At 44.2% G+C, this 23,110-nt stretch overlaps 1 protein-coding gene across 1 annotated transcript in view; it reads right to left on the bottom strand.

Annotated features, from left to right (window-relative positions):
- Dpys (dihydropyrimidinase) overlaps positions 1 to 23,110 on the bottom strand; it is a 76,398-nt gene that overhangs the window by 41,039 nt on the left and 12,249 nt on the right. Inside the window, exons 2-6 of the mRNA XM_059247027.1 lie at positions 21,593 to 21,751; positions 16,273 to 16,452; positions 13,812 to 14,001; positions 2,108 to 2,264; positions 1,009 to 1,150 (exon numbers count right to left, since the gene is read on the bottom strand). Coding sequence (XP_059103010.1) covers positions 1,009 to 1,150; positions 2,108 to 2,264; positions 13,812 to 14,001; positions 16,273 to 16,452; positions 21,593 to 21,751 — 828 coding nt within the window. The remainder of the gene's footprint in view (positions 1 to 1,008; positions 1,151 to 2,107; positions 2,265 to 13,811; positions 14,002 to 16,272; positions 16,453 to 21,592; positions 21,752 to 23,110) is intronic.

The raw sequence follows: 23,110 nt of genomic DNA, 5'->3' as shown, positions 1-23,110 counted from the left end.
TATGTCAACTTGACACAAGCTAGAATTATCTGAAAGGAGGGAGCTTCAATTGAGAAAATTCCTCCATTAGATCTGGATGTAGGGCGTTTTCTTAATTAGTGATTGATGAGGGAGGGCCCAGCCCATTGTGGGTGGTGCCATTCTGGCCTGGTGGTCCTGGGTTCTATAAAAAAAAAAAAAAAGCAGACTGAGCAAGCCATCATGAGCACACCTGTAAGCAGCTCCCCTCCACAGCATCTGCATCAGCTCCTGCCTCCAGGTTCCTGCCCTGTTTGACTTCCTTCAGTGATGGACTATGATGTGGAATTGTAAGCCAAATAAACCCTTTCCTTCCCAACTTGCTTTTGGTCATGGTGTTTCATCACAGCAATAGAAACTCTAAGTAGGACAATGAGAATTAGAAACGATAGTAGATGTCAGAGAAACTCATCAAAGAGAATTCTCAAGTATGAAATATGATTAATGTATCATCTAAGAGAGGGGTCTTTGAAAAGTGTGACAGTGGGAACCCGGAGTCTACCTAGTTTTCCTATAGATCTTTATAACTACACATGTCACAAGGATAGTTGGCTTAACACCTAACACCTGTCTGTGTGATTCTGCTCCATCCTTGGGAAAAAAAAACATTTTATTCATTCTTCATTTATTATTAGTTTTATAAATCATTATGCCCATAGACTTTATCATCTATATAACTTCAGACAGTGAATTCAATATCCTTCATATATTCTTCATCAGTTCAAATATTTACATCAATGATACAAAGAATAACCCTATCTGGACCCAGTGTAAATTAGCCCCCAATGTCTCTGCCCAGTGACAGTGACGTAACACCTTTTCTGAGCTAAACTATGAGGAAAGATCAACTGCTTGTTTGCTGATAACGTCCTGGAGGAGGGAAGGGATGGAGTTGATAGTGATGGTGTGATTCCCAGTTTATTCTGGGGGGGTGTGTTTCTATGAAGGTCATGATCCTGAGTGAACCAGGCTCACTCCTGTGAAACTCACCACACCCTTCTCCCATATCACCGACATCCGGTCCTCAACACCGTTCACCCCATTGGGAATCTTAGTGAAGTCGTCTTTCCCAAGAGCTTTCTGGCAGGTGTTGAAGGTACAGTTATCACTCCCTGTGGTGCTCAGATCGCCACTGTAAAGGATGAGAAAGAAGAGAACAATGAGGAAGCTAATAGGTAGCACACGTAGGGGGAAACTCCTTGGTGTTTCTTAGCCTCTGACCAGACTGCCTCCTCCATGGGACACCAAGCAGTGGGAGGGGGTGTGAGTAGAATTTCTGGGCACACATCTCACCTCTCTTCTGGGTTTGTCATGGGAAGCACTTTTCAAGAACATGCTCATAAGGATTACCGTGCAGAATCCTCAGCAAGCCCGTTTTTTAACTGCTTTTCAATTTCCCAGGCTAGCTGGAGGAAGATGGCTAGTTTGAGGAAGGAATGGTCTGTGAGATTATAGGGTGCATGCCAGACTCTGCACCAAGACTGATGAGCTCATGGCTGTGAGCTTGTCCCACATAGAAATTGATAGTTGCATGGACTCCACAATGCTAACTAACAACAGGGTCACCAGGAACAATGCAGGTAGAAGTTCTTTACGAGTAAAATGCCATGCAAGATGTCATAATGGTGATCTACGGCAATGGAGGCAGGTCCAGATGTCCATACCGTTTGAACACAGGTGTAAGACTGGCTGAGAACAGCTGAATACCACTTTGGGTTATTAATAAACTCTGGGATACAGAAGTGTGAAGGAGGAAGGAGGTTAGAAAAGGGTAAGTACTTTTTGTTGTTGTATAAAGCTCCCCATTAACTCAAATCTGGGGACATGTGAATGGGACATGCTAGAATGTTCAGAATGACTAGAAAGGGCTATTGTCCATATAACAGTGTAGTCTCTAGATTGTATCAGCTTAAATCATCGTAAGTCCAGTGTTTTCTGCTCCCCAGATAGCATGGGTCAAACAGAACAGAGGACCAGAAGGGTCTGTGGAAGCTGGAGGTATAGGGCCAGCTTTCCTCCACCCAAAGATGAGACTTATAAAGGATTATCTTTCGCCCAAATACTTTACCGTCATCTGAAAAATTATTACTTAGCCAACAGATTCATGAGAAAGCCAGGTGTTGAAGGATCAGGTCTCAGCGGAGGTCCCATGACATGGTGGGCTGCATGGCGCCATTCTTTGCTCCAATAGTGTGTGCCATCGGTACCGAGACCCGCCGCAATGGGTTCTCCATAGACCACCTTTCCTGGAATGTCCAAAGGCAGGACTCAGCCCCTTAACGCACTTTTAAGAAAACCATCTGACAAACACACGGATCGTCTTCTCTGTCCCAGTAGGGGATGGTACTACGGCTCAATCGTTTTGTGAACAGGACTCAATAGTTAACAACTGACAACTACTGAACATGTGCTGTGTTCATCCTCCTAGTCACTTGACATCAGGTTGACTACTTGCTTTGTTTTGATCAATTAGATTGATCAAGAATGGCATGTTCTGCCTCCAAGCGTAGGCTATTAAAACCGTCTTTGATTCTGTTATGTCTTTTTCTTCTTTGTCGTGATGCTGGGAGTGCCACCGAGCAAAGAGGTTATCTAGTGAAGACAGAGCCAACCCACGATGGACATGAACACGAATGGGAAGAGGAAACAAACCTCTAGTTGTAAGTCGCTCCTATTTGGGCCCCACTGTTATTGAGGCATAACCCAGAAGACTGCTTGTGATTGATAATGCAATCGGAGAATCCTCTGGGTGAATGCTCTTCACTACCTTGAATTAAAGATAAAGCTACAGGATTACATGATTTCTCTGCAGCTACTTTATATACATGGTACATAGGTGGAGTGGAGGAGGTAGGATTTGAACCCAGGAATTCTGAGTCAGTGGTCTCAACTTCTATGCCTTGTAGCTAGATGACAAACTACCACCAATATAGCCATACAGACTCCAACCATGGTGTATCTCCACTGCAGATTAATTGATATCCTTTTCACATCCTCACAAGGAACTTTCTCAGCAGAAGACTTATATTCAATAAAAGAACACTCAGATAATAAAATTGTAGCCGAAATGCACACTTAAAAAATCATGCAAATGAGGCCATCCAAAGCACACAATGTTAGAAAACTTAATAGTGCACAATGAATTTGAATTTAAAATCAGGTTCCTATCTGATTAGCATTTGTCAGAATAATAGATTCACTGGCATCAACCTCATCACATGCAAGCAATCAAAAAAAAAGAGTGCATGGTGAGGAGATTCTAGCATGCCAAATGAGCTCACTCTGGTTAACCAGATGCTAAATTTTAGTTACAATCCAGATATATAGCTGAAATTAACTGATTTCCTTAGAGAGCACACGCAGTGGATGGCCACCAGCTGCCCAAGTCTTCTAAATGGAAATGTAGCACCCTATTATCTCACAGATCCATCCCTCCTCTAAACTACCCTCTTCCTCCAGTTAGCCCAGGAAATAGAGAGACAGCCTAGGAATTTGACTTCTTAAGCAACCAAGTTCCACACCGGGGCCTGTGCAAGTGGTCCCCCAGGAACCGAAACGTTGCTGATACACTTTGCTTCCGTGATACACACAACCCCACACCACTCCGTCCTTCCTACCCTGCTTGCTGAAAAAAGGAACAACTTTAGTATCTCTCAGTGGCACGCAGGATAAAGAGCAGTCGTGTGGAGAGAATTAAGAGGTGTCAGTCTCCACTGCGAGGGACCAAGACAGACACAATGTCTGTTTGCAACTCCAAGGAGAACTTGCTGTCCCAAGAGCACTTCTCCCAGTTGCTTGGACATGAGGTGCCAACTCAGGATTTTCCACGGTGCTTCATCATCAAGGAGAGGTCCTTGTCACATGTTCTGTTCAATCACTTGGCACATCGAGATGATACGGGAGTGCGGCTCCCAAGCGTCTCCCATCTTAATAGCTCTCGGGAAAAATTAAATGTCAGTATCTGTCGGGAGTCTGCCAGGCTGCTCTAAAAGCAGATGACAGGTAATTTCCTCAGAAGGGCTAAGCTCCTTTCAAATGTGACAGGCAACTTTTTTAGTGTACACAAGCTCTTCATTAAGGGGTCTATTTTCATCTTTATTCCCATTACATATTTATGAACATAAAAAAAATTAAAAATTCCTAATGGGTCGTTGTTCCCTTCCACAAGTTTGAAAAGACCAAAACACATGAAAGAAGTATAAAGGAGGAGGAAACCAACAAGTCTGGTAGTCCAAAAACTGGAGACTCAAACTACAAAATCCAACCTAATTACAAGTCCTGGTAGATTTGAGTTAATAATAAGGCAAGAGAAATCACTAACCTAGGGATAGTCTGTGTAACTTTCAAAACTCTTGCCCATGACCTCACTTGGCCTCACAGCGACACCTCATGCTGGTTTGATAAATGAAGACGTTGATGCTCAGTGAAACCAATTGATTTGCCGGAGATACACTCGTGGGTAGTGGCATAGGCAGAATTAAAACCTTCCTCCTCTGATATGAGAGCATACCCACTGTTACAAAGAGAAGCATCATCTCTATTCCCTGGAGAAGAGCATGTATTTTTAAATAGTTTCAGCCAACCACAAGCTATCTGTAGACGTGACCAAGCAACTGTCCCCTCTCCCTTCCTGGTTTCCTTTGCTCTGCTTTGCAGGTGGCTGTGAGCAATGCTTGTGTCTGTCTTCTGATTGTGTTCCAGTAACTCTTGGGATTGAAAGACATGTCCAACATCAGTTTCCTCTCTAACAGCTTTCTTGTTAGGCTGTAGGCTCCCCATCCATAGATACTCTCTGTAGTCTTTTTCTACCCTTTGACACAAAACCGAAACTGAAAGGACTCCATCATCACACTGCAATCTCCCACTTAACTGCACTTTACATCTCTGAGAGACTCTAAAGATTTCTGAGTCGAGAAGCAGGCTAGACCAGTAGGACTCTCAGTCACCAGGCAGCTTTAAGGGAGGGAAGTGATGAAGTGGATGCTCCTGCCTGTATGGAGCCTGGTGGCCTGAGATCTACGAGAGGAAGTGAAAAGGTAGGGGGAGGCAGTGCAGGTGTGCTTTGACTGCAAAGTCTGACAACAGCTTCACTTTTCAAAGTAACTTTCCTACAAAGTAATAGGGTGAAGCTCTGCCGGGCTGCATCGGTTCAAAATCTTATTCCTTTAGAAAGAAGAAAATATTTGAGGAGAAAATCACAAGACGCAGGATGGTAGAACAGTTTATGCAGACTTGAGTTCAAATCCTGTTGTTGTATATTTTAGCTTTGCATACGAGTGAATTTTTTTTGTCTTGGTTTTCCTATCTAGGAAATGGGATTACAATGTGTATGGTAAATTTGTGAAGGCTAAAAAACAAACAAAAACAAAACAAACAAACCTCAAACACACAAACAAACAACAACAAAATAAAACCAACAGCCTGATGTATACAAAAGCATGTCCCTGGAAGCCTGGGGTCTCTTCATGTTTGTAAATTGTACTGTGTGTCCCACTGTGTAGTAGTTACATTTCCATTGCTGTGATAAAACACCATGACTAAGGAACCTTATAGAAGAGGATGTTTAATTGGGCTTACGGTTCCAGAGGGTTAGAGTCCATGATGGCAGAACAAAGGCCTGGCAGTAGGAACAACTGACATCTTGAGCCACAGGCAGGAAGCAGAGAGTGTATTGGGAACAGCATGGGTCACTTGAAGCCTCAAAGCCTGGCTCCAGTGACACACCTCCTCCAACAAGGCCACACCTTCTAATCCTTCCCAAACAGTTCCACCAACTGGGACCCAAGTATTAGGGCACATAAGCCTATGGGGACCATTCTCATTCAAGCAACCACACACCAGAATTCAAGTCTTGAAGTCCTCAAGTATAGGAAAATCTAGATGAAGATAAAGACGTTGAAGTGAGGCCACTTGGGTAGAGCCTGATCTAATAAGACGGGGGTCCTGTAAGAAAAAGGGGTTGGAACACAGTTGCCAATAGAAGGAACACATTGAAAGCAGAGGAGAAAGACCTCCTGATGGAGCCAAGGAGACAGGCCTGGAACACGATCTGGGATATGGCTTCCTCTACATCTCAGAAGACACTGGCACTACTGGCTCTTTCCTCTCAGATCGCCCATCTCCAGGACTTTCGGAAAACAAATCCTTGCTGCTTCTGTAAAGGGCGGTAGTATTTTGTGATCATAGCCTTAAGATGTTTACACACCCCATAGGTGCTGTTTTCCTTAGAGACACATGATTCCAGTTTTTGAAATGTTCTTAAAAGGCCAGTTTCAACTGCTTTAAAGTAGATCTTTTTTTTTTCCTAAATTTAAAAGACAGTGAGATATTCAGATGTGCAAAACCACAGAAGAAAAGATACAAGGAGGGATTCAGATCCCCCTGGACTCAGTCACACACCACCCTCCCCAAGCCTGGTCATGGAGGGTCAGTGCATTGTAAGTGTAGAAGAGACAAGATTCAGCTTACTGCTCTTCAGCAGCAACAGGCAAGACCGCTTGAGAGGATGTGGCCTTTTGTGCATCTCTCTTCAGTCTTTTGAAAACAAGAGGACCATGTGGAGGATGGAGTTGGAAAGTGGCGGATCCCCCCAAACCTCTGTGTGAGAACTTTCTGTCCTATGACAGTAAGCTTAACTAGGAAGCTTTGTACTGTAGGAAAACGAAGACCAGTCAGACGAGCAACCAAACTAATAGCAGACCCACCACAAGGTCCAGCTCCCAGTGAATGGTTTAAGAACTAACAGGATTTCAATCCAGTTTTGAAATCCAATCCAGAGCACAGCGCCGTCAGCACATTTGTATCCCGTAATTTGGTTTTTATGAAAAGCATAAAGAAAATGTTCCATCAATATGTTCAGACAAGAGGCATACTTGCCCCCTAAAGACAGGAACTTGGATATAAAATAAGGTTGAATTCTAATAAGACATGTTAAAACAAGTTAAGGGTGGGGGAATGGTTGAACGTCTCAGTCACAGATGGGAAACCATAACAGGCAGATCCGAGCAGATCACTGAGCTAAGCTACTGAGCGGCGACGTCTCCACTCTAAGCTAAAGCAAAGCACCGGAACCCAGGCGTGTGCAAGTTCTGTTGGTGGGTGGTGAGGAGAGCACAACGTATTTTCTAAAGGGTCACTGAGAACCCCACGTGCAGCATTGTGGCTGAAAAAGGTACTACGCTCATGGCCAAAGCTCGTGAGATTAGAACAGTCCCTGATGGCAGCGGCTCACACCGGCACACACACTGTTTGGATAAGGACTAGGCTACAGCTGGAAGTGGTCGCTTGCACCGTAATCCCAGAACTCCAGAGACTGAAGCAGGAGGACCCTGAAATCAAGGCTAGCATGGGCTATACAGAGAAATCCCATCTCAAAAAAAAAAAAAAAAAAAAAAAAAAACCACAAAAACAAAAACAAAACAAAAGGAAAACTGGGCGATAGAGAGTAGGTCAGGTCTGGGCTGTGCTGACCTTGACTTCTGAGTGGGGCCAACAGTGTCTTCTGATTTCCACATGTGTACCATGGCATGTGTACACACACACACACACACACACACACACACACACACACACTATAATAAATGAAAATTATTAAGAACACGAATCAACAAAAAGGAAGACTAGAATGTGTCTCTTGTGTATGTGTGGTACGTGTGTACGTGGTGCATGCACATGGGTTTGCAAGTGTGTACACCCATTTGTGCAGATGTGGTCGTCAGAGGAAGAAGTCTGGTGTCTTCCACTGTGCTCCCCCCCTTACGCCTCTAGACAAGGGTGTCTCACTGTGCCAGGAGCTCACCTGGCCTTTTCTGCTAGGCTAGCTGGCCAGGGAGCTCTTGAGATCCACTGGTCTCTGCTCCCCAACCCCAACCCCCAATGCTGGGGTTACATGCATAGACCTCTATTCCTGGCTCTTTATGTGGGTGCTGGGGATTTGGACTCAGATCCTTACGCTTGTCCAGCAAATGCTCTTACCCACTGAACCATCTTCCTAACCATGAAGAAAAAGGCAAAGAATTTATTTAAAAACAACAACAACAACAAAACCAAAAAACAGGAAATGAAAGAGAATTTTAGAGTCTCATTAATATTCTTAGAGATATCAAGATGATGTCTCTAATTAAAAGAAGAACATTAAAAGAGAGAGAGGCAGTAACTAGGAGGGAATGAACAAACAGAAGATTAGCAAGACAAACCCATTAACAGGGCAGAGAAAGCAAACAAAGACAGCTTGTAAAATATGAAGCAAAACCTTGACATTTTTTAAGAAACAGAAGAAAAAAGTGGAAGGCCACAACGATGCTGGTGGGGGCTGATTCTGGGGACAGTAAATAAGTAAATAGGAACAATAAGTATGGAAGAAATACCAGCAGAAGAAAATTCAGAATCAAAAATCAGCCTTCAGGTTGAAATATGCCCTAAACATGAAAGGGATTATTTCACACTTGTGACATTTCGTAAAATGTGGGTTTAATGAAATTTCTGTATCTCAATGACGAGAAAAAATGAGAATATTCCAGATGGTAAGACTGGTTAGAGAGAAAAGGGAAAAAACTGTACTGTATTGGTAACAGTGCTGGAATAAAATTGCACTGTCATTTTCCAGAAGGAGTGTTTGTGACATAGAGTTCTGTGCTCATTCACATCACTGAACAAGCAAGGGGAAAATTTGAAAATCCACCTTCTACACACTTTACTTAAAAAAAAAAAATCACCGGAGAATTCTCAAAGGATTCAAGAAAGTAGAAATAAGAGCACAAGAAGTCATGCATTGAGCCTAGGATATCAAACGGTATGATCCACATAGCAGATTTCCATATCTATCAAACCGAGGGAGGGACTGTGGACACATCCACCACAGCTCAGCGGTGCTTGCGTTCTGTGCACAGGGCCCTGGTTCCATCCCCGCCAGAGCAAAACAAACAAACAGACAGATAGACAGACAAAACAACCACAGACAAAAGGACAGAAGGAGGGGAAAGAGAAAGTGAGTCAGGCAGGGAGTGGGGGGAGAGATTACCCCCCCTCCCCAAAAAACCCCTCCTTGGAGCTGCTTATCTCTAATGGGAGGCAGGAGAAAAAGCTGGAACTGCTGGCCACGGTCCAGAAGGCCTACGTTTCTTTTCTAAACCTATTGAAAAAAGAGCTAACTGGAAAAATTCCAGGAAAACCAAGAAACTTTATAAGACAACCATGGTCTAACTATGTAGCCATCTAAAATTAGGTGTGCTTTGGAACCTTGTTGGCGTGAAGGAAACGCACTTGACCCTGGTGCCTGAAATTGCCTCTCCATGAGTTGATGTGAATAGCTCCGGCTCGCGCCTCACTGAGTGGGTAAGCTTCTCTTCACACGGATGGCTTCGCCAGGGAAGACTAGTGTCGCACTCCTACACTGTGTCTGAATGTTGGGCTTAGCCTATAGACAAAGCAGGGAAGTTATGGGAAGGAGATGAACGCTGTGGAGGACCCTGCCATACCAAGATGACGAGAACGCACTGGCAGCGACAGCCCCCGAGGTCCGTCTTCACCCTCGGGGAGGAGAAGCGGCTGGCAAAGACATTTCTGGGGTTTCACTAGAAGCACTAGCTAGGCACCAAAACTCATGCCATTTGAAGTGACAGTTATTACGGACAAACCTCGGGTGGCAGATAAGATTTGCAGGAGCTGAGATCCTCATTTTTCATGATTGGAAGACAATTAATACCGCTCCAAATCTCGAGCCACTATTACATACTTACAGTCCAGAATTTTGAAGGTGCCTACTTAAAGCTAAAAGCAGACGCGGCCATAATCACTAGCCCCAAAGAATGGCTGAGAGAAATGCAAGCTACCTAACTCTCCAGGGAACGCATTAGCAAACCCATTCTGGCACTTCTATCCTTCCAGCAATGCCAAAATGCTAAGATAATGATAATGTCGCCAATACAATTTTCAAACCTAATTACAAACCCCCCAAACCAGGTAATTTTTTTAAATGTCCAACTAGTTATAAAACACGGTACGTACACACCCGAGCGCTAGACTGCACTCTTTAATAAGACGAGAAGATTTGGTTTTGGGTTGGCGGACTTGGACTGGACCTCTAGACCTAGCACTTGCCATTGAAGTCATCTTGAGCTTTGCTTACCAATCTTTCCCAAGCCTCAATGTCATCAGTCACAAAACAGTCGTAAAGTTGAAATTGAAATAGTCTGGTGACGTTTTAAAACAATACTATACTGGGGTTGGGGATTTAGCTCAGTGGTAGAGTGCTTGCCTAGCAAGCACAAGGCCCTGGGTTCAGTTCTCAGCTCTGGAAAAAAAACAACAACAATACTATACTAAAATAAAATGAATAAAACCTGGAGTGATTAAAAAAACAAACAAACAGAATCCTACTCTGTGCAGCACATACTGTGTTAGCTGTTAGGACCACAGCCCGTCTCTTCTGGGTATACATTTGGCAATTGAGGTATAAAGTCAAATTTAACATCATTGTATCCCTAAGTGACAATAGAGGCAATCAATGATTGGACAACTCTTGTGCCTGGATTCTGACTTACTAAGCATATGAGCTGCCTGAAGTCTCAGCTTGGTGTGCACATTAGATTCAGTGGGTCTGGGATGGGCGCCAAGGCTCTGCGTGTTGCTTCTAGGCAACATCAGCACTGCATTCTGGGACCTACTGTTAGTATCAGGGCCCAGGAAGAAAGAAATGGGTTATAAAAGTATTTATATATTTTCATATTATAAATTCATAAGACAAATTTTTCTCATTTAAATAAAGTTGCAAATAACAGGTCTCTATTATACTTTGGTGTTCAGGAATGCTGATGGAGGAGGATGAATTACAGATAAGGTACCTGAATCCTTCACAGAAGTTCAGTGTGGTCCATGGGCTCCTAGCCATTAGCACTTTCAGGGTCTGTCCTTGAGTTTATTGATGCAGTTGCTGTGGGATGGTCTGTATGTCAAATTGCTCTGATTGGTCAATAAATAAAACACTGATTGGCCAGTGGCCAGGTAGGAAATATAGGCGGGACTAACAGAGAGGAGAAAAGAAAGAACAGGAAGGAGGAAGGAGACACTGCCAGCCGCCGCCATGACAAACAGCATGTGAAGATGCCAGTAAGCCACGAGCCACGTGGCAAGGTATAGATTTATAGAAATGGATTAATAGCTAGAAGCCTGAGCCAGTAGGCCAAACAGTTTAACTAATATAAGCATCTGTGTTTTTATTTTATAAGTGGGCTGTCGGACTGCTGGGGCTTGGCATTACCCGGAGAGAAAATTCTCCAGGTACATGCAGTCACCATGGAAAAGTCTGGGTCTGTTAGTCTCTCTCTTCTTCCTTTTGGTTCCCCCTGAATCACACACCCTCCACGCCCCAGGAGGGGTTACTGTCACGGAATGGGCTAGCTCATGCTGAGTCATTCTGGAGCTCTGCTGTCTCTTTGACAGTTGGGTACTAGGGTGTTTTTACAGGTTGCTTATAGCTCCTTTGGAAATGAATCTAGCAGTATCTAAAAAGTTACATGCCCATTTAATCTTTGCACCAGCAATCTTACTTCTAGAAGATACTCTTTTATATTAGGCACATAATGGAACCATAAAGATATTCACATGCCAATCCACAGTTTGTTCATACGCTACCTGATGTAGTAAAAGGGACCTTACAGATGTGGCTAAGAGCCTCTAGACCGGAGGCCATTCTAACTTGATGGAGTTGGCTCAATGTTATACAAAGACCCTTAAAGTGGAGGAGAAAGACAAGAGGCCATCCAGACAGGATGACATGAACAGTGCTCAATCCAGCATGGTTGGCCTTAAAAATTCCAGAAGGTAGGAGCCCTGAGCTGAGGAAGCTGAGCAGGCTCTACCTCTGGGAAAGGTAAGGAAGGGGCATGGCTTTCCAGACAATGGGTACTCTGTCCTCTAGAACAGCCAGATAACAAGGTCATGTTTTAAGTCACTAGTTCGTAGCAATTTCTTACAGAGACAATAGAGAAGCCACACCTTCTGCAAATACTGAATGGTCTCTGCAGAAGGTGACCTCTGTGGTGGCCTCAACAGACCATCAGTGGAGGTTTATTTGAATAAACACAGTGGCATATTCCAGACCTTCAAATGAGAAGGATGAAAGTCCATCATCCTCGAAGGGCTAACCTCAAGGACAGGACATATTTCTAACAGAAAAATCAGCAAGAGGCAAATACTAACACGGTGGGTTTTTTTTTTTTTATTTTTACGAAGGAAAGAAGAAGAAAAAACCCAGAAGATATAGATAATTTTACTTTTTAAAGAGAAACTGTCCACTTGAGCCAGAAATAAATGTACAAAAAAAAATTTCTTATGGGGTATGATGAGGAGCTAGAAGGAAGTAAAACTTCTTGGAAGTTTTTTTGTATATAATTTTGAAACTTGGACTAATGTAAAAATGGTAAACAGTTCCCACACTCAAGAAGTAAAATTGTATTTAAAACTAATTTAAAATAAAATCAAAATCCCCATTACTTATGATGAATAGCTGTCTTTGGTCCCTAGGTCTTTATAAGCTAGGCTCCTAATTGAATTTTGTCCGCAGATAGAACAAATACACACTGTCAAGAAACAGATTCCAGCCTGAACTTTCAAAATCATGTCTTGATGGTGGGTTAAGACCGGCATTTCTGCAGATTTTAGTGTTCACGCTAGCCTAACACTGTGTGCCTGGTGCGACACAGAAAAACCGGTCCACGGAGCTGGCAACATCACCATCTGGTGGAGAAAAGTGGGAACTGCAGCTGGGTTTTTCCGCTACTTACTGTTCTTGTTTTGGTGAGGGGCGGGAGGGGCGGGAGGGGGTTCACCGCAATCGGTACAGGTGGGGTGTGGCACGGAAGGCCAGCAGTACTTGGTAGTAAGACTTTGTGAGCTCATTTGAAATTAACCTTATTCCTAACACATGATATGGCAGATTACATTTTAGAAATGAACACGATTCACAAAACCCTTTCTAAACCTTCTTGCAGCAAGTAGTTTTGACAAAACTTATTTTGGTGCCTATTCCAAACCTACCAAATCCGATCCATGGTTTTAAAAACGGTACATTATCCACCTGCTGTCACTCACAGGCGGGAAATCAACAGGATGACTCCTGATGTAGGATTACCTGTGTTTCTGCCGGGAAGATGGAGGCTCCAGAGAGACCTAAAGTCGCGGAAGGAAACGCACATGCGTGGCTTTCACCCAGCTCTGTCCAGTACTAGCAAACAAATGACTTTTTTTTCTTGGTGCAGGGACAGATTGTATTCAGACTGAACCAGAGAATTGAGGCAGCAATCAATTTAAGGTTAAAAAATAACCTTCAAAACAGTAATCATTAAAATGCTTTGGGGGATTACTGCTTCAGTTGACCCAACATCCAAGGTGCCGTCAGACAAATTGATTCGATTCAAAAACAAGTTTTTGAGCATGGACTCTGCCCTGGCCCTATCAGGTGCTATCAAGGGTGAGCTAGATGATCAGGAGATATGGAAATTGCTGCAAAATTAGCTTTAACATTGAAATTCACTACCATGTTTTAAAAAGCGGCTGCTTATGGTATTGAGGGACAGATTATGGGTTTGAAGTAGTTTGAAGTCCTGAGCATAAGGAAGAAGTAACCGGAAGGGAGCGAATGAGCCCTGAAGATAATAGAAAGGATGAAAGAAATAGATGTGTGTAAGGATGAGGATGGCAGACAGAAACACAACTTCCTCATGCGCTAGGCTGGAGAAGCATGTGTGTCCTGCTAGCTCATTAGCCCGAGGTGGCGGGGTTCCACTGAGGATCACCTTCTCTCTTTGCATCGGCTACCACCTTCGCCGCGGACTTGCTCATCACGTGCACCACGTAGAGAGGACAGTTCACGGCGCTCGCTATGGTGATGGCCCTCAACGTGGCCTCCGCCTCCACTGCTTCGGGACGGCACAGCTCGTGCCCCTCGGGGCCGGTTATCCCCAACGCCAGCATCTTCTTTGCCCCCTAAAAAGGCAGCAAAGATATAAAAAGAGGGGCTGGAGAGATGGCTCAGCGGTTAAGAGCACTGGCTGTTCTTCCAGAGGTCCTGAGTTCAATTCCCAGCAACCATATGGTGGCTCACAACCATCTGTAATGAGATCTGGTGCCCTCTTCTGGCCTGCAGGGATATGTGCAGACAGAACACTGTATACATAATAAATAAATAAATCTTAAAAAAAAAAAAAGATGTAAAAAGATAGCAGGAAGGATTGCTAATGGCAAGTGTGATTATCTTTTTGGAAATTAAAAGTTCTGATAGACTTTTAGATCTGTCAGCTGTAGGTGTGTAGGGGCAGAGTGCACATATGCGTTTGGTATACATTAATAGTATCCCCTGTGCATCCTTTTACCGTTAGCATCTTTTGATTTGAAAAGGTGGGGGAAGGGAGGGGCCGAGGAGACGGCCCAGTTAAGTGCTTGCTGTGTGTGTGTAACCATGAGAATCTGAGTTCAATCCACAGAACCCGTGTGAAAAAGCCAAACATGGTGGGGAGTGCGACTGTAATGCTGGGGAGGCAGAGACCGGTGGAACCATGGGACCCACCGCCGGCCAGTCTGGCCTTATTAGTGAATTCCCAATTTAGAGACTTGTCTCTAAAATAAAGTAGACTGGCTCCTGAAGAACGGCATTTGAGTTTGTCCTTTAGTCTCCACAGTCTGTCTGTCTCTCTGTCTATCCCACCCCTGAAAAAGATGAAGTTTGTTCTCACATTCTGTAAGAAGCACTGCCCAGCACTGTCCATACTTGAGCCTTAATATCTTAATTCAGTCAAACAAAATAGAACTACTCCAGACCCTTGCTGAAGTGAGTCCTTGTAATGTATTGTTTAATTAGTTTTGTTTTCTGAATCGAAGTCTCCACTGCTCCCAAGTCAATCCGCTAATAATATTAGATCCATTATTTCTTCAAATTTGTCTTTCTTTCTTTCACAAAAAGGGCTGCAAGTCAAGTTTCAGAGGGATGAAACCACTTTCCCATGTCACACAGTGAGGAAGTCACATTGTCAAGTTTAAACTCTGGTTTGTTTGGGTCTGTGGCTCACACTCCCTTCTCCTTCCTCCCACTGCCTCCCGGCTGCTGGGCTGCAATCTTACTTGCTTTAATGGGAGCTAAGCCTGGGGAAAAGAAAAAAAAAATCAGCTAATACAAAGGGTTAGAAGCAGCTCCTTAAATCTTGCAGATGGCATACCCTTTGGGCATTAGTAATGGAACTAACATGAGAAATAAATATCCTCTAGATTCCTCCAGAGCACATTTTAATACCCAGTCTCTGGAAAGTGTAAAGCTTTAAAGTACCATCTGCTCACTTCATCAGACCGCACTGAGGTCCACACACTAGCATACCGTACCAGCCGCCGGAGCCTCTGAAAACCCAGACCAGTGCTCAGGGATGGGAAGAAAATGATTTACAGTGTCTGGAGAGGCGGCTTAGCAGTGAAGAGCACTGGCTGTTCTTCCAGAGGACTCAGGTTCAGTTCCCAGCACCCACAAGGCAGCTCACAGCTGTCTGTAACTCCAGTTCCAGAGGATCCAACGTCTTCTGACCTCTACAGGCATCTACATGTACAGGGCACACATAAACTCATGCAGGCACACATGCACATAAATAATACATAAGTCTAAAAGAAAATAACTCATCTTTTTATGACAGCACGTTTTAAAAATTTAGTATAGGTAGCTGGTTGGAAAAGGGGACTTCTTCACCCAACCATGTAGACCCACTGCATAAAATCAAAGGCAGTGGTCAAGAAAATCAGGAAGTCAGGTATGTGTGCGACACAGACAGAGAGCGACTTGGTTTCTGCCCTTCCAAGTGCTGAATCTACCTTCTTAGGGCCCTGTAGTGATATTTGCTCTGCCCATGACCTTGGGCTATGAGGCCCAAAGGAGGCAGTGCTTCCTGCCCTTGTACATGACCTCTTATAAAGAGAGGTTAAGAGCACTGACTGATGTTCCAGAGGAACTGGGTAACCAGGTTCAATTCTCAGGCTGTCGGGAGTGCAATCATGCCAGGATAAAAGTAAATAAACAAATAAAAAGAAGAAAGGACCACATGACCCCTCTCTCCTCTCTTTATAAGAGGTCACTGTACAACCTCAGGAAGCACCGCCTCCTTTGGGCCCCGATAGCCCAATGTCATGGGCAGAGCAAATACCACTGCAGGGCCGAATGTCCTCGCTTTAAGGCACAGCTATTTTCCTGTCTGCAGAAGGGTTGGGAGGGGGGATGCGCACCTCTGCAATCAAGTCTCCGTTTTCGGCATGCACCTGAGCGATTGCTCCGATCTCCTTGCACTGGGAGAAGGCTGCATACATCTGCTCATCTTGCACCATGTACACACCCTTGTAGGCCATGAACATCTTGAAAGAGTTAACTCCTTTGTCTTGGGCAAGGGTTTTCATTTCTTCTTTCACCTGGGGGAGGGGCGACAGGTACAACAGCACATCCCTCACTGTCGTAAACGGTAATTTTAACGTCTCCTCCAAAGATTGTATTCAGAAAAGGAACAGGCGACCCGAGGGTGACAGCTTCTTTCGGAAACACGCAGTTAAATCCACAAACTTCCTCCCAGGTCACAGTCCATTTTACCTGATAAACTGCTGCTGTGATCCCCTTAAATCACGGGAAATTAACAGCGCCCCCCAAAGTACTTCATTACTGTTCTCGATTATAAAATTCTCTGCATCTATCTTACAGTAAGGAGGTTGTTCCAGAAACAGAAGATGAAACCACATGGCAGCCAGAGGAGCAGCTATGGATCTAGAGGGAACCAAAGCTCCTGTGCGGTAAGGGCTGGGGCTCAAATGAAAATCTGTAGGTTGAGTTCTCGGAGGAAGGTCGTGGACAGACCAGGTTTGCCTGAGGAAGCACAAACTGAGTGTTGTGCCCTGACAGCGTGCGTGCGTGCGTGGGAGGTGAGAGGTCACTGTTGGTAAGACTCTGGACCAGCCACAGCTTGGGGGATCTTCAGGGTTGTCAAATATCAGAGGCGAACTGAGATCAAAACTACCCAGTAACAGACTTTGAAGGCCAAACTCAAGTCTCAAAATAGACTAAGACTTGGAAAGGAAAGTGGTTTGACCGTCTATAGGTTAATACACACATACATACACACACATGCACACACAGATGCACAAACATACATACACAAACTCACATGCACATGCACACACATACACGCACACATACACATGCTGTAGAACAATCCTTTTCTATACTATCAATATGTATTACCCTCATTGGTTAATAAAAAGCTGATAGGCTGGTAGTTAGGCATGAAGTTAGGCAGGAAAGCCAAACTGAGGATGATGGGAAGGAGAAGAGTGGAGTCAGGAGTCGCCAGCCAGATACAGAGAGAAGCAAGATGAGAATGCTGTACTGAGAAAAGGTACCAAGCCACATGGCTAAACACAGATAAGAATTAATATAAGCCTCCGAATGATTATTTGAAAATGCCTATGGGATGGGACGGGACAGAGAAAAGCCTCCATTTACATATACACATATACACATGAGCACACATGCACACACATACACACACACACACACACACACACACACACGCACACACACCCAAAAGTACAACAAGCATAGGTGCTGTGGGATGTTCTGTATGCTGTGAATGTGTTGCTCTGATTGGTTGATAAATAAAATGCTGATTGGCCAGTAGCCATGCAGGAAGTATAGGTGGGATAAACAAACAAGGAGAATTCTGGGAAGAGGAAGACTGAGTCAGTAGACACCAGCCCGCCATCTAGGGAGCAGCATGTAATGGCACACAGGTAAAGCCACGGAACACGTGGCAACATATAGATTAACAGAAATGGGCTGAGTTTAGTTGTACGAGCTATTCAGTGGTAGGCCTGAGCTAATGGCCTAGCAGTTTTAATTAATATAAGCTTCTGAGTGATTATTTTATAAGCAGCTGCAGGGTTCATGGGGCTGGGCAGGACCAGAGAAAACTTTAGCTACACATAGCAGGAGTGTTGCTCATAGCTAATAAAATCTCTTCCAACTTGGTGGGGGGTGGGGTAGGGCAGCAAGCCTTGGCACAGAGGGGAGGCTCAGAGAGGATGAAGAGACAAGACAGCTGTCCACAGCCAGAAAGAGAAGCCTCACGGGAAGCTGGCTCTTCCGGTGCATTGAGACTGGACTTCTGCCTTCAGGCTTCGAGATGTAAGTTCTGTTATTAACCCATCAACCTACAGCACACTGTTATGGTAGCCAGAGTTGACAAACACACATGTCCATCTGCTCCTTCATCCTCACCCTGGTGATTAGTGAGATCCACTTCTTCTATAGGTCTAGTTCTCAGAACATGAGGTGCCCAATGGGTGAAGAGAAGGTGGACCAGCTGCCTGACTCCAGCCATCTAGTTTTTGAAAAATGGACATTTTTGCTAAAAGTTTAGAGTCTAGCAAGAGCCTTTCTTTTGGACAAACAATAAACTTGGTTTATCTCTTTAAAAAATTGCTCTTTAAACTATCCAGACAACTATATACACCTATAATGTAACAGAAAAAGAGAACACTTCTCCACCCACAAAGAGAAACCTTATTAACTGAGGTAGAAAATATCAACAATTCGTGGAGTAAGTACATAGACAAAGGTTAACTTTCTACTCATTAAAAAGCACAGCTGGGCAGTGGTGGCACACACCTTCAATCCTAGCACTTGGGAGGCAGAGGCAGGCAGATCTATGTGAGCTCCAGGCCAGCCTTGTCTATATATTATGAGTTCCAGGAGAGTCAGGGCTATATAGAGAGATCCTGTCTCAAAGAAACAAAAAGAAAACAATGAAAAAAAAAAAGCACCAACCCGGGCATGTCCACACACTCCGTAATCTCACCTCTCAGAGGTATAGGCAGGAGGCAAGTTCAAGGCCAGCATGTGACTACAGTGCCTCTCTATATTAAACATAGCAGTGTGAATGATACTCCTGCCTACTATTACAAACTGACTTCCCTGACTCAGACAGATAGATATGGTTGTTCAGCCATCAACAGAGAAGCTTCCTCCTTCAGCAAATGGGAACAAATACAGTGATTCACAGCCGGACATTACACAGAGAATGAGGGACCTTGGAATAGTCAGCCTTAAATTGGATGTCTCCATCAAATTCCTCCCCTCAGAGCTTAGAGAGCCCTGCAGGAGACAGACAGACAGAAAGAGGGGATGGAGATGCCAGGACAATAAAGCTCTCTAAACCAACATGAGCAGAGATCATGTGATCTCACAGAGACTGAAGCAACATGCACAGGGCTGGGTCCTCTGTGGGCATGTTCTGGCTTCCAGGTTAGTTTTTATGGGATTCCTGAGTGTGCAAACAAGAGGGTCTCTGATTCTTGTGCCTTCTCTTGGGCACGTTTCCTTCTTTTGGTTTGTCTTGTCCGACTTCAGTTTGATAGTAGTTTTTGTTTTATTTTATTATACTTTATTTTGTTGTATTTTATTATTATCTCTTAGAAGCCTGTTCTTTTCTAATGAGACAGAAAGGGAGTGGAGCAGAAGGGAGGGGAGGTGGGGAGGAACTGGGAGGAGGGGGAGGGGAAACCGTAATCAGGATATATTATGTGAGAAAAAACTATTTTCAATAAAAGGGAAAAAAGAAGACTACAAAGAATCTTCATAAAAGGGGGAAAAAGTTTTAGTAAATTGCCTTGCGTGACCCCTAACCCTTATGTTAAAAGTCCTAAGCCTAGCCAGGTGGCAGTGGAGCACGCCTTTAATCCCAGCACACTCAGGAGGCAGAGACAGGAGGATCTCTGTCAGTTCGAGGCCAGCCTGGTCTACAGAGTGAGATCCAGGACAGGCACCAAAACTACACAGAGAAACCTTGTCTCGAAAAAACAAAAAACAAAAAAAAACAAAAAACAAAAAAAACACAAAGTCCTAAGCCCTTATTTAGAAGCAGGCTCACCACAGGTGTGGTTAGCTATAATGATGTCATTGATGTGCATTCTAATCCCCAAAGATTGCTGACCTTGAAAAAGAGGAACCTGAAATGCAGGCTTGTACAAGGAGACGGAAGCAGAAGTCAGAATGATCCTTCTTCAAGGCAAGGGTCACAGAAGATTACCACAGAGAGCTAGAAGCTCCTAGAAAAGCATGGGACAGAGCCTTTCACCCTTAGGACAAACCAATCACAAGATACCTTGTCCTTCTAACCTTCAAGACTGAGAGACAATAAGTTTCTGTCATTGGAGGATGTACTGAGCGCTTGGTCATAGGAATGCAACGGAGCCTGTATTGGGGGATCTTTGCACTGTTTAAAGTATGACAGGGACTGGTCAAAGCTACTACCATTGCCTCTGCTCTCTCACAAAATAAGAGAGGGAGGAAAGAAGAGGAGGAGGAAGAAAAGAAGGAAAAGGGAGGGAAGGAGGGAAGGAAGGAAGGAAGGAAGGAAGGAAGGAAGGAAGGAAGGAAGGAAGGAAGGAAGGAGGGAGGGAGGGTGGGAGGGAGGGAGGGAAGGAAGGAAGGAAGGAAGGAAGGAAGGAAGGAAGGAAGGAAGGAAGGAAGGAAGAAAGGAAGGAAGGAAGGAAGACAGGGCTTGCCTTTAAAGGTATGAAGTAGATTCAACTCCTTCCTAGATTAGAATATTGTTTGGGGAGAGAAATCCACTTGAGCCATGGACTATGACCCTTGAAATGATGTTTGCTGGGTTACTCGTTACAGACTGAACACTTGTTTTGTATTCAGTTGGTGTCCGAAGCAAGTTTTAAAAGGGAGGTTGGTGTATGAGTTACTCAAATAGTATCACCTTGATTCACTCCCACCTCCTCCCTCTCAAATTTCCGAACGAAGTCCAACGTGAAGAAATGAGTTAGGGTTTAAATCCCAAGGAAAATTTCTTCCAAGGCATACACACAAGTTTTCAGTGGAAAACCAACCTATTTTAATGGCTGTCAAAGTGATCTTTTCTATCTAAATCTTACTGTTTTCATCATGGCCTAAATAACAATCGGGCACGGAAGGGTGTTTTGAGGTCTGTTGTAAATGGTTCTCAGGACAACAGGAGCTGAGTATCTAGTAGGGAGTTGTGTTGGGAGAGCTCAAGTCACCCCTGGACACAGCTCGGGGGCCTTGGAAAGAATCCCAGCTTGCCTCCCCTGTCAGGAACAGGCATGGAGGTCTTCCATTTGAAGGAATTCTAAACTTAGAATTTCTTTGATGTTTTTCTCATACATTAAAATTTTCTAATACATTTTAAAAAGATTCTAGGCATGTTGAAGTTGGGAATAAGAGGTATAGGCACTGTGGAAATTAGAGGAAACATCGACGATTCCTGGATCTGTGAACAAGCAGGGTGGGGTTTCCTTGTGTGCTTTATATGATGTTTTTACATTTCAGTGTTTTGATTGTAATCCTCCACAGTACTCAGAATTCAACAGATTCAGAAGAACGTGCAATGGAACCTCACTCCTCCAGTCCCTTGTCACCCTTGAGACGGGCATCACTGGGGTTTGCTATTGATATTGCCAGCTTCTTGCTCTCATGCAGAGCAAAGGAGAAGGGGACTAAATGGGACACGTTGGAAGCCAGCTGCCTCACCTTGTCACTCCACCATGTCACTGCCACATGCAGGCTGTAGTCACAGCAGACTTTGGGGTCCGCCCAGCCACGCCAGGTCTCAAAGGCCTCGATGAGGGAGCTGCCCTTCTGAGGAATGGCGAAGTCGATGATCATGGTGGTACCTCCAGCCAAAGCGGCCTGCAATCACAAGAGGGTTCTGGCCAATTAGTCATCCATCTCTGGTTAGGTCATCCGTCACTCTGTGAAAGCTGCACATCAGTAAGCCCCGGAGCCTATCTGATGGGTCCAGGAAATGCCAAAGATGTTGCTTTTAAAAAGACCCAAGAGGCATGAAGAGATTCCCCAGAAACTAAAATTCAAAGTCTGAAAATGTCTGGAGCCCCTTCTGAAAAAGAAAACATGGCTGTAAGGAAAAATGGCAACGGATGGGTGTGCTGGCTCATGCCCCCAATCCCCGTCCCTGGGTGAAGCAGAATGGTTGCTGTGAGTGGGTGTCCAGCCTGGGCTATGAGACTATTTCTCAAAAAACAACCAAGCAGAAACCTTCAGATGGGAAAAGTAGGAAAGATACAAGCAATTAAAAACAAAACAAAACAAAACAAAAAACCCAGTTATACTCCCTGTTGGAAATCCCATTTCCTTGGGGTCTGTTTTAGGGAGTTACATCTCCTGCAGTCCTATGATGCACCCAAAGAACCCTGGAAAACTGTCAGGGCTAAAGCCTCTGCACCCTGAAACTGCTGGGGACACTTTCATCTTTCTTTGATTTACGTCTGTGGTCACTGCCTGCTCTGGTTTTAGCTCAGAACCTTTTCATCTCTAACTGTGGACTATTTTAGCAGGTTCCTATTTGGTCTTTCTCTCTCTAGTTCTGCCCTAAACATCCACTCAGGGACCCTCAGTGCGGAGGGCATTTCCAGCCTGCAGATGAGCCGCTTGGCTCGGAAGGTTAAGGACCAGGGTGTGGATCACAGCTGCAATTAGATAAGGGGACGACCCTCTGGTTTTGACAGCACAGTAGAGTGACGGAGGGGAACACATTCAGGTTTCCATAGCACAGGAGAGCGGACATCAGTAACAATTGTAGTGTGTGTTTCCTGCTAACTAGAAGGGAAGGTGTGGAATGTCCTCACCACAAACAGATGCTAAGTATTTGAGGCAATGGATATGCTAATTGGCCTGTTTTGACCACTACACACTGTTTACACAGGCAACGCTCTGCACTCCGTAAGCATTGGTTATTCTGTGCCAACTGAAATTTTTAGAAAGTTAATGCTTCTTGTTGCCTCTGGAATGAGGTTCAATCTTCATAAACTTGGTCCTCAAGTCCCTGTATCCTGCCTCAACCCTCGATAGACCTGGTGGCATATTACACTACATTACAAGTAATTTAAAAACTATTACAAAAACAAATGCCTTTGACTCATTATTTAAATAGATTTAATTTAAATGAAAATCACAAGGTGGTTAATGTATTTTTAATTGCTGTACTCAAACAATGTAGGTGAAGAAAACAAACACAATCACAGAAGAATG

Source organism: Peromyscus eremicus, chromosome 20 (genome assembly GCF_949786415.1).
Source record: "Peromyscus eremicus chromosome 20, PerEre_H2_v1, whole genome shotgun sequence".
Taxonomy (NCBI): domain Eukaryota; kingdom Metazoa; phylum Chordata; class Mammalia; order Rodentia; family Cricetidae; genus Peromyscus; species Peromyscus eremicus.
This window is presented reverse-complemented; position numbering and strand designations above follow the sequence as displayed.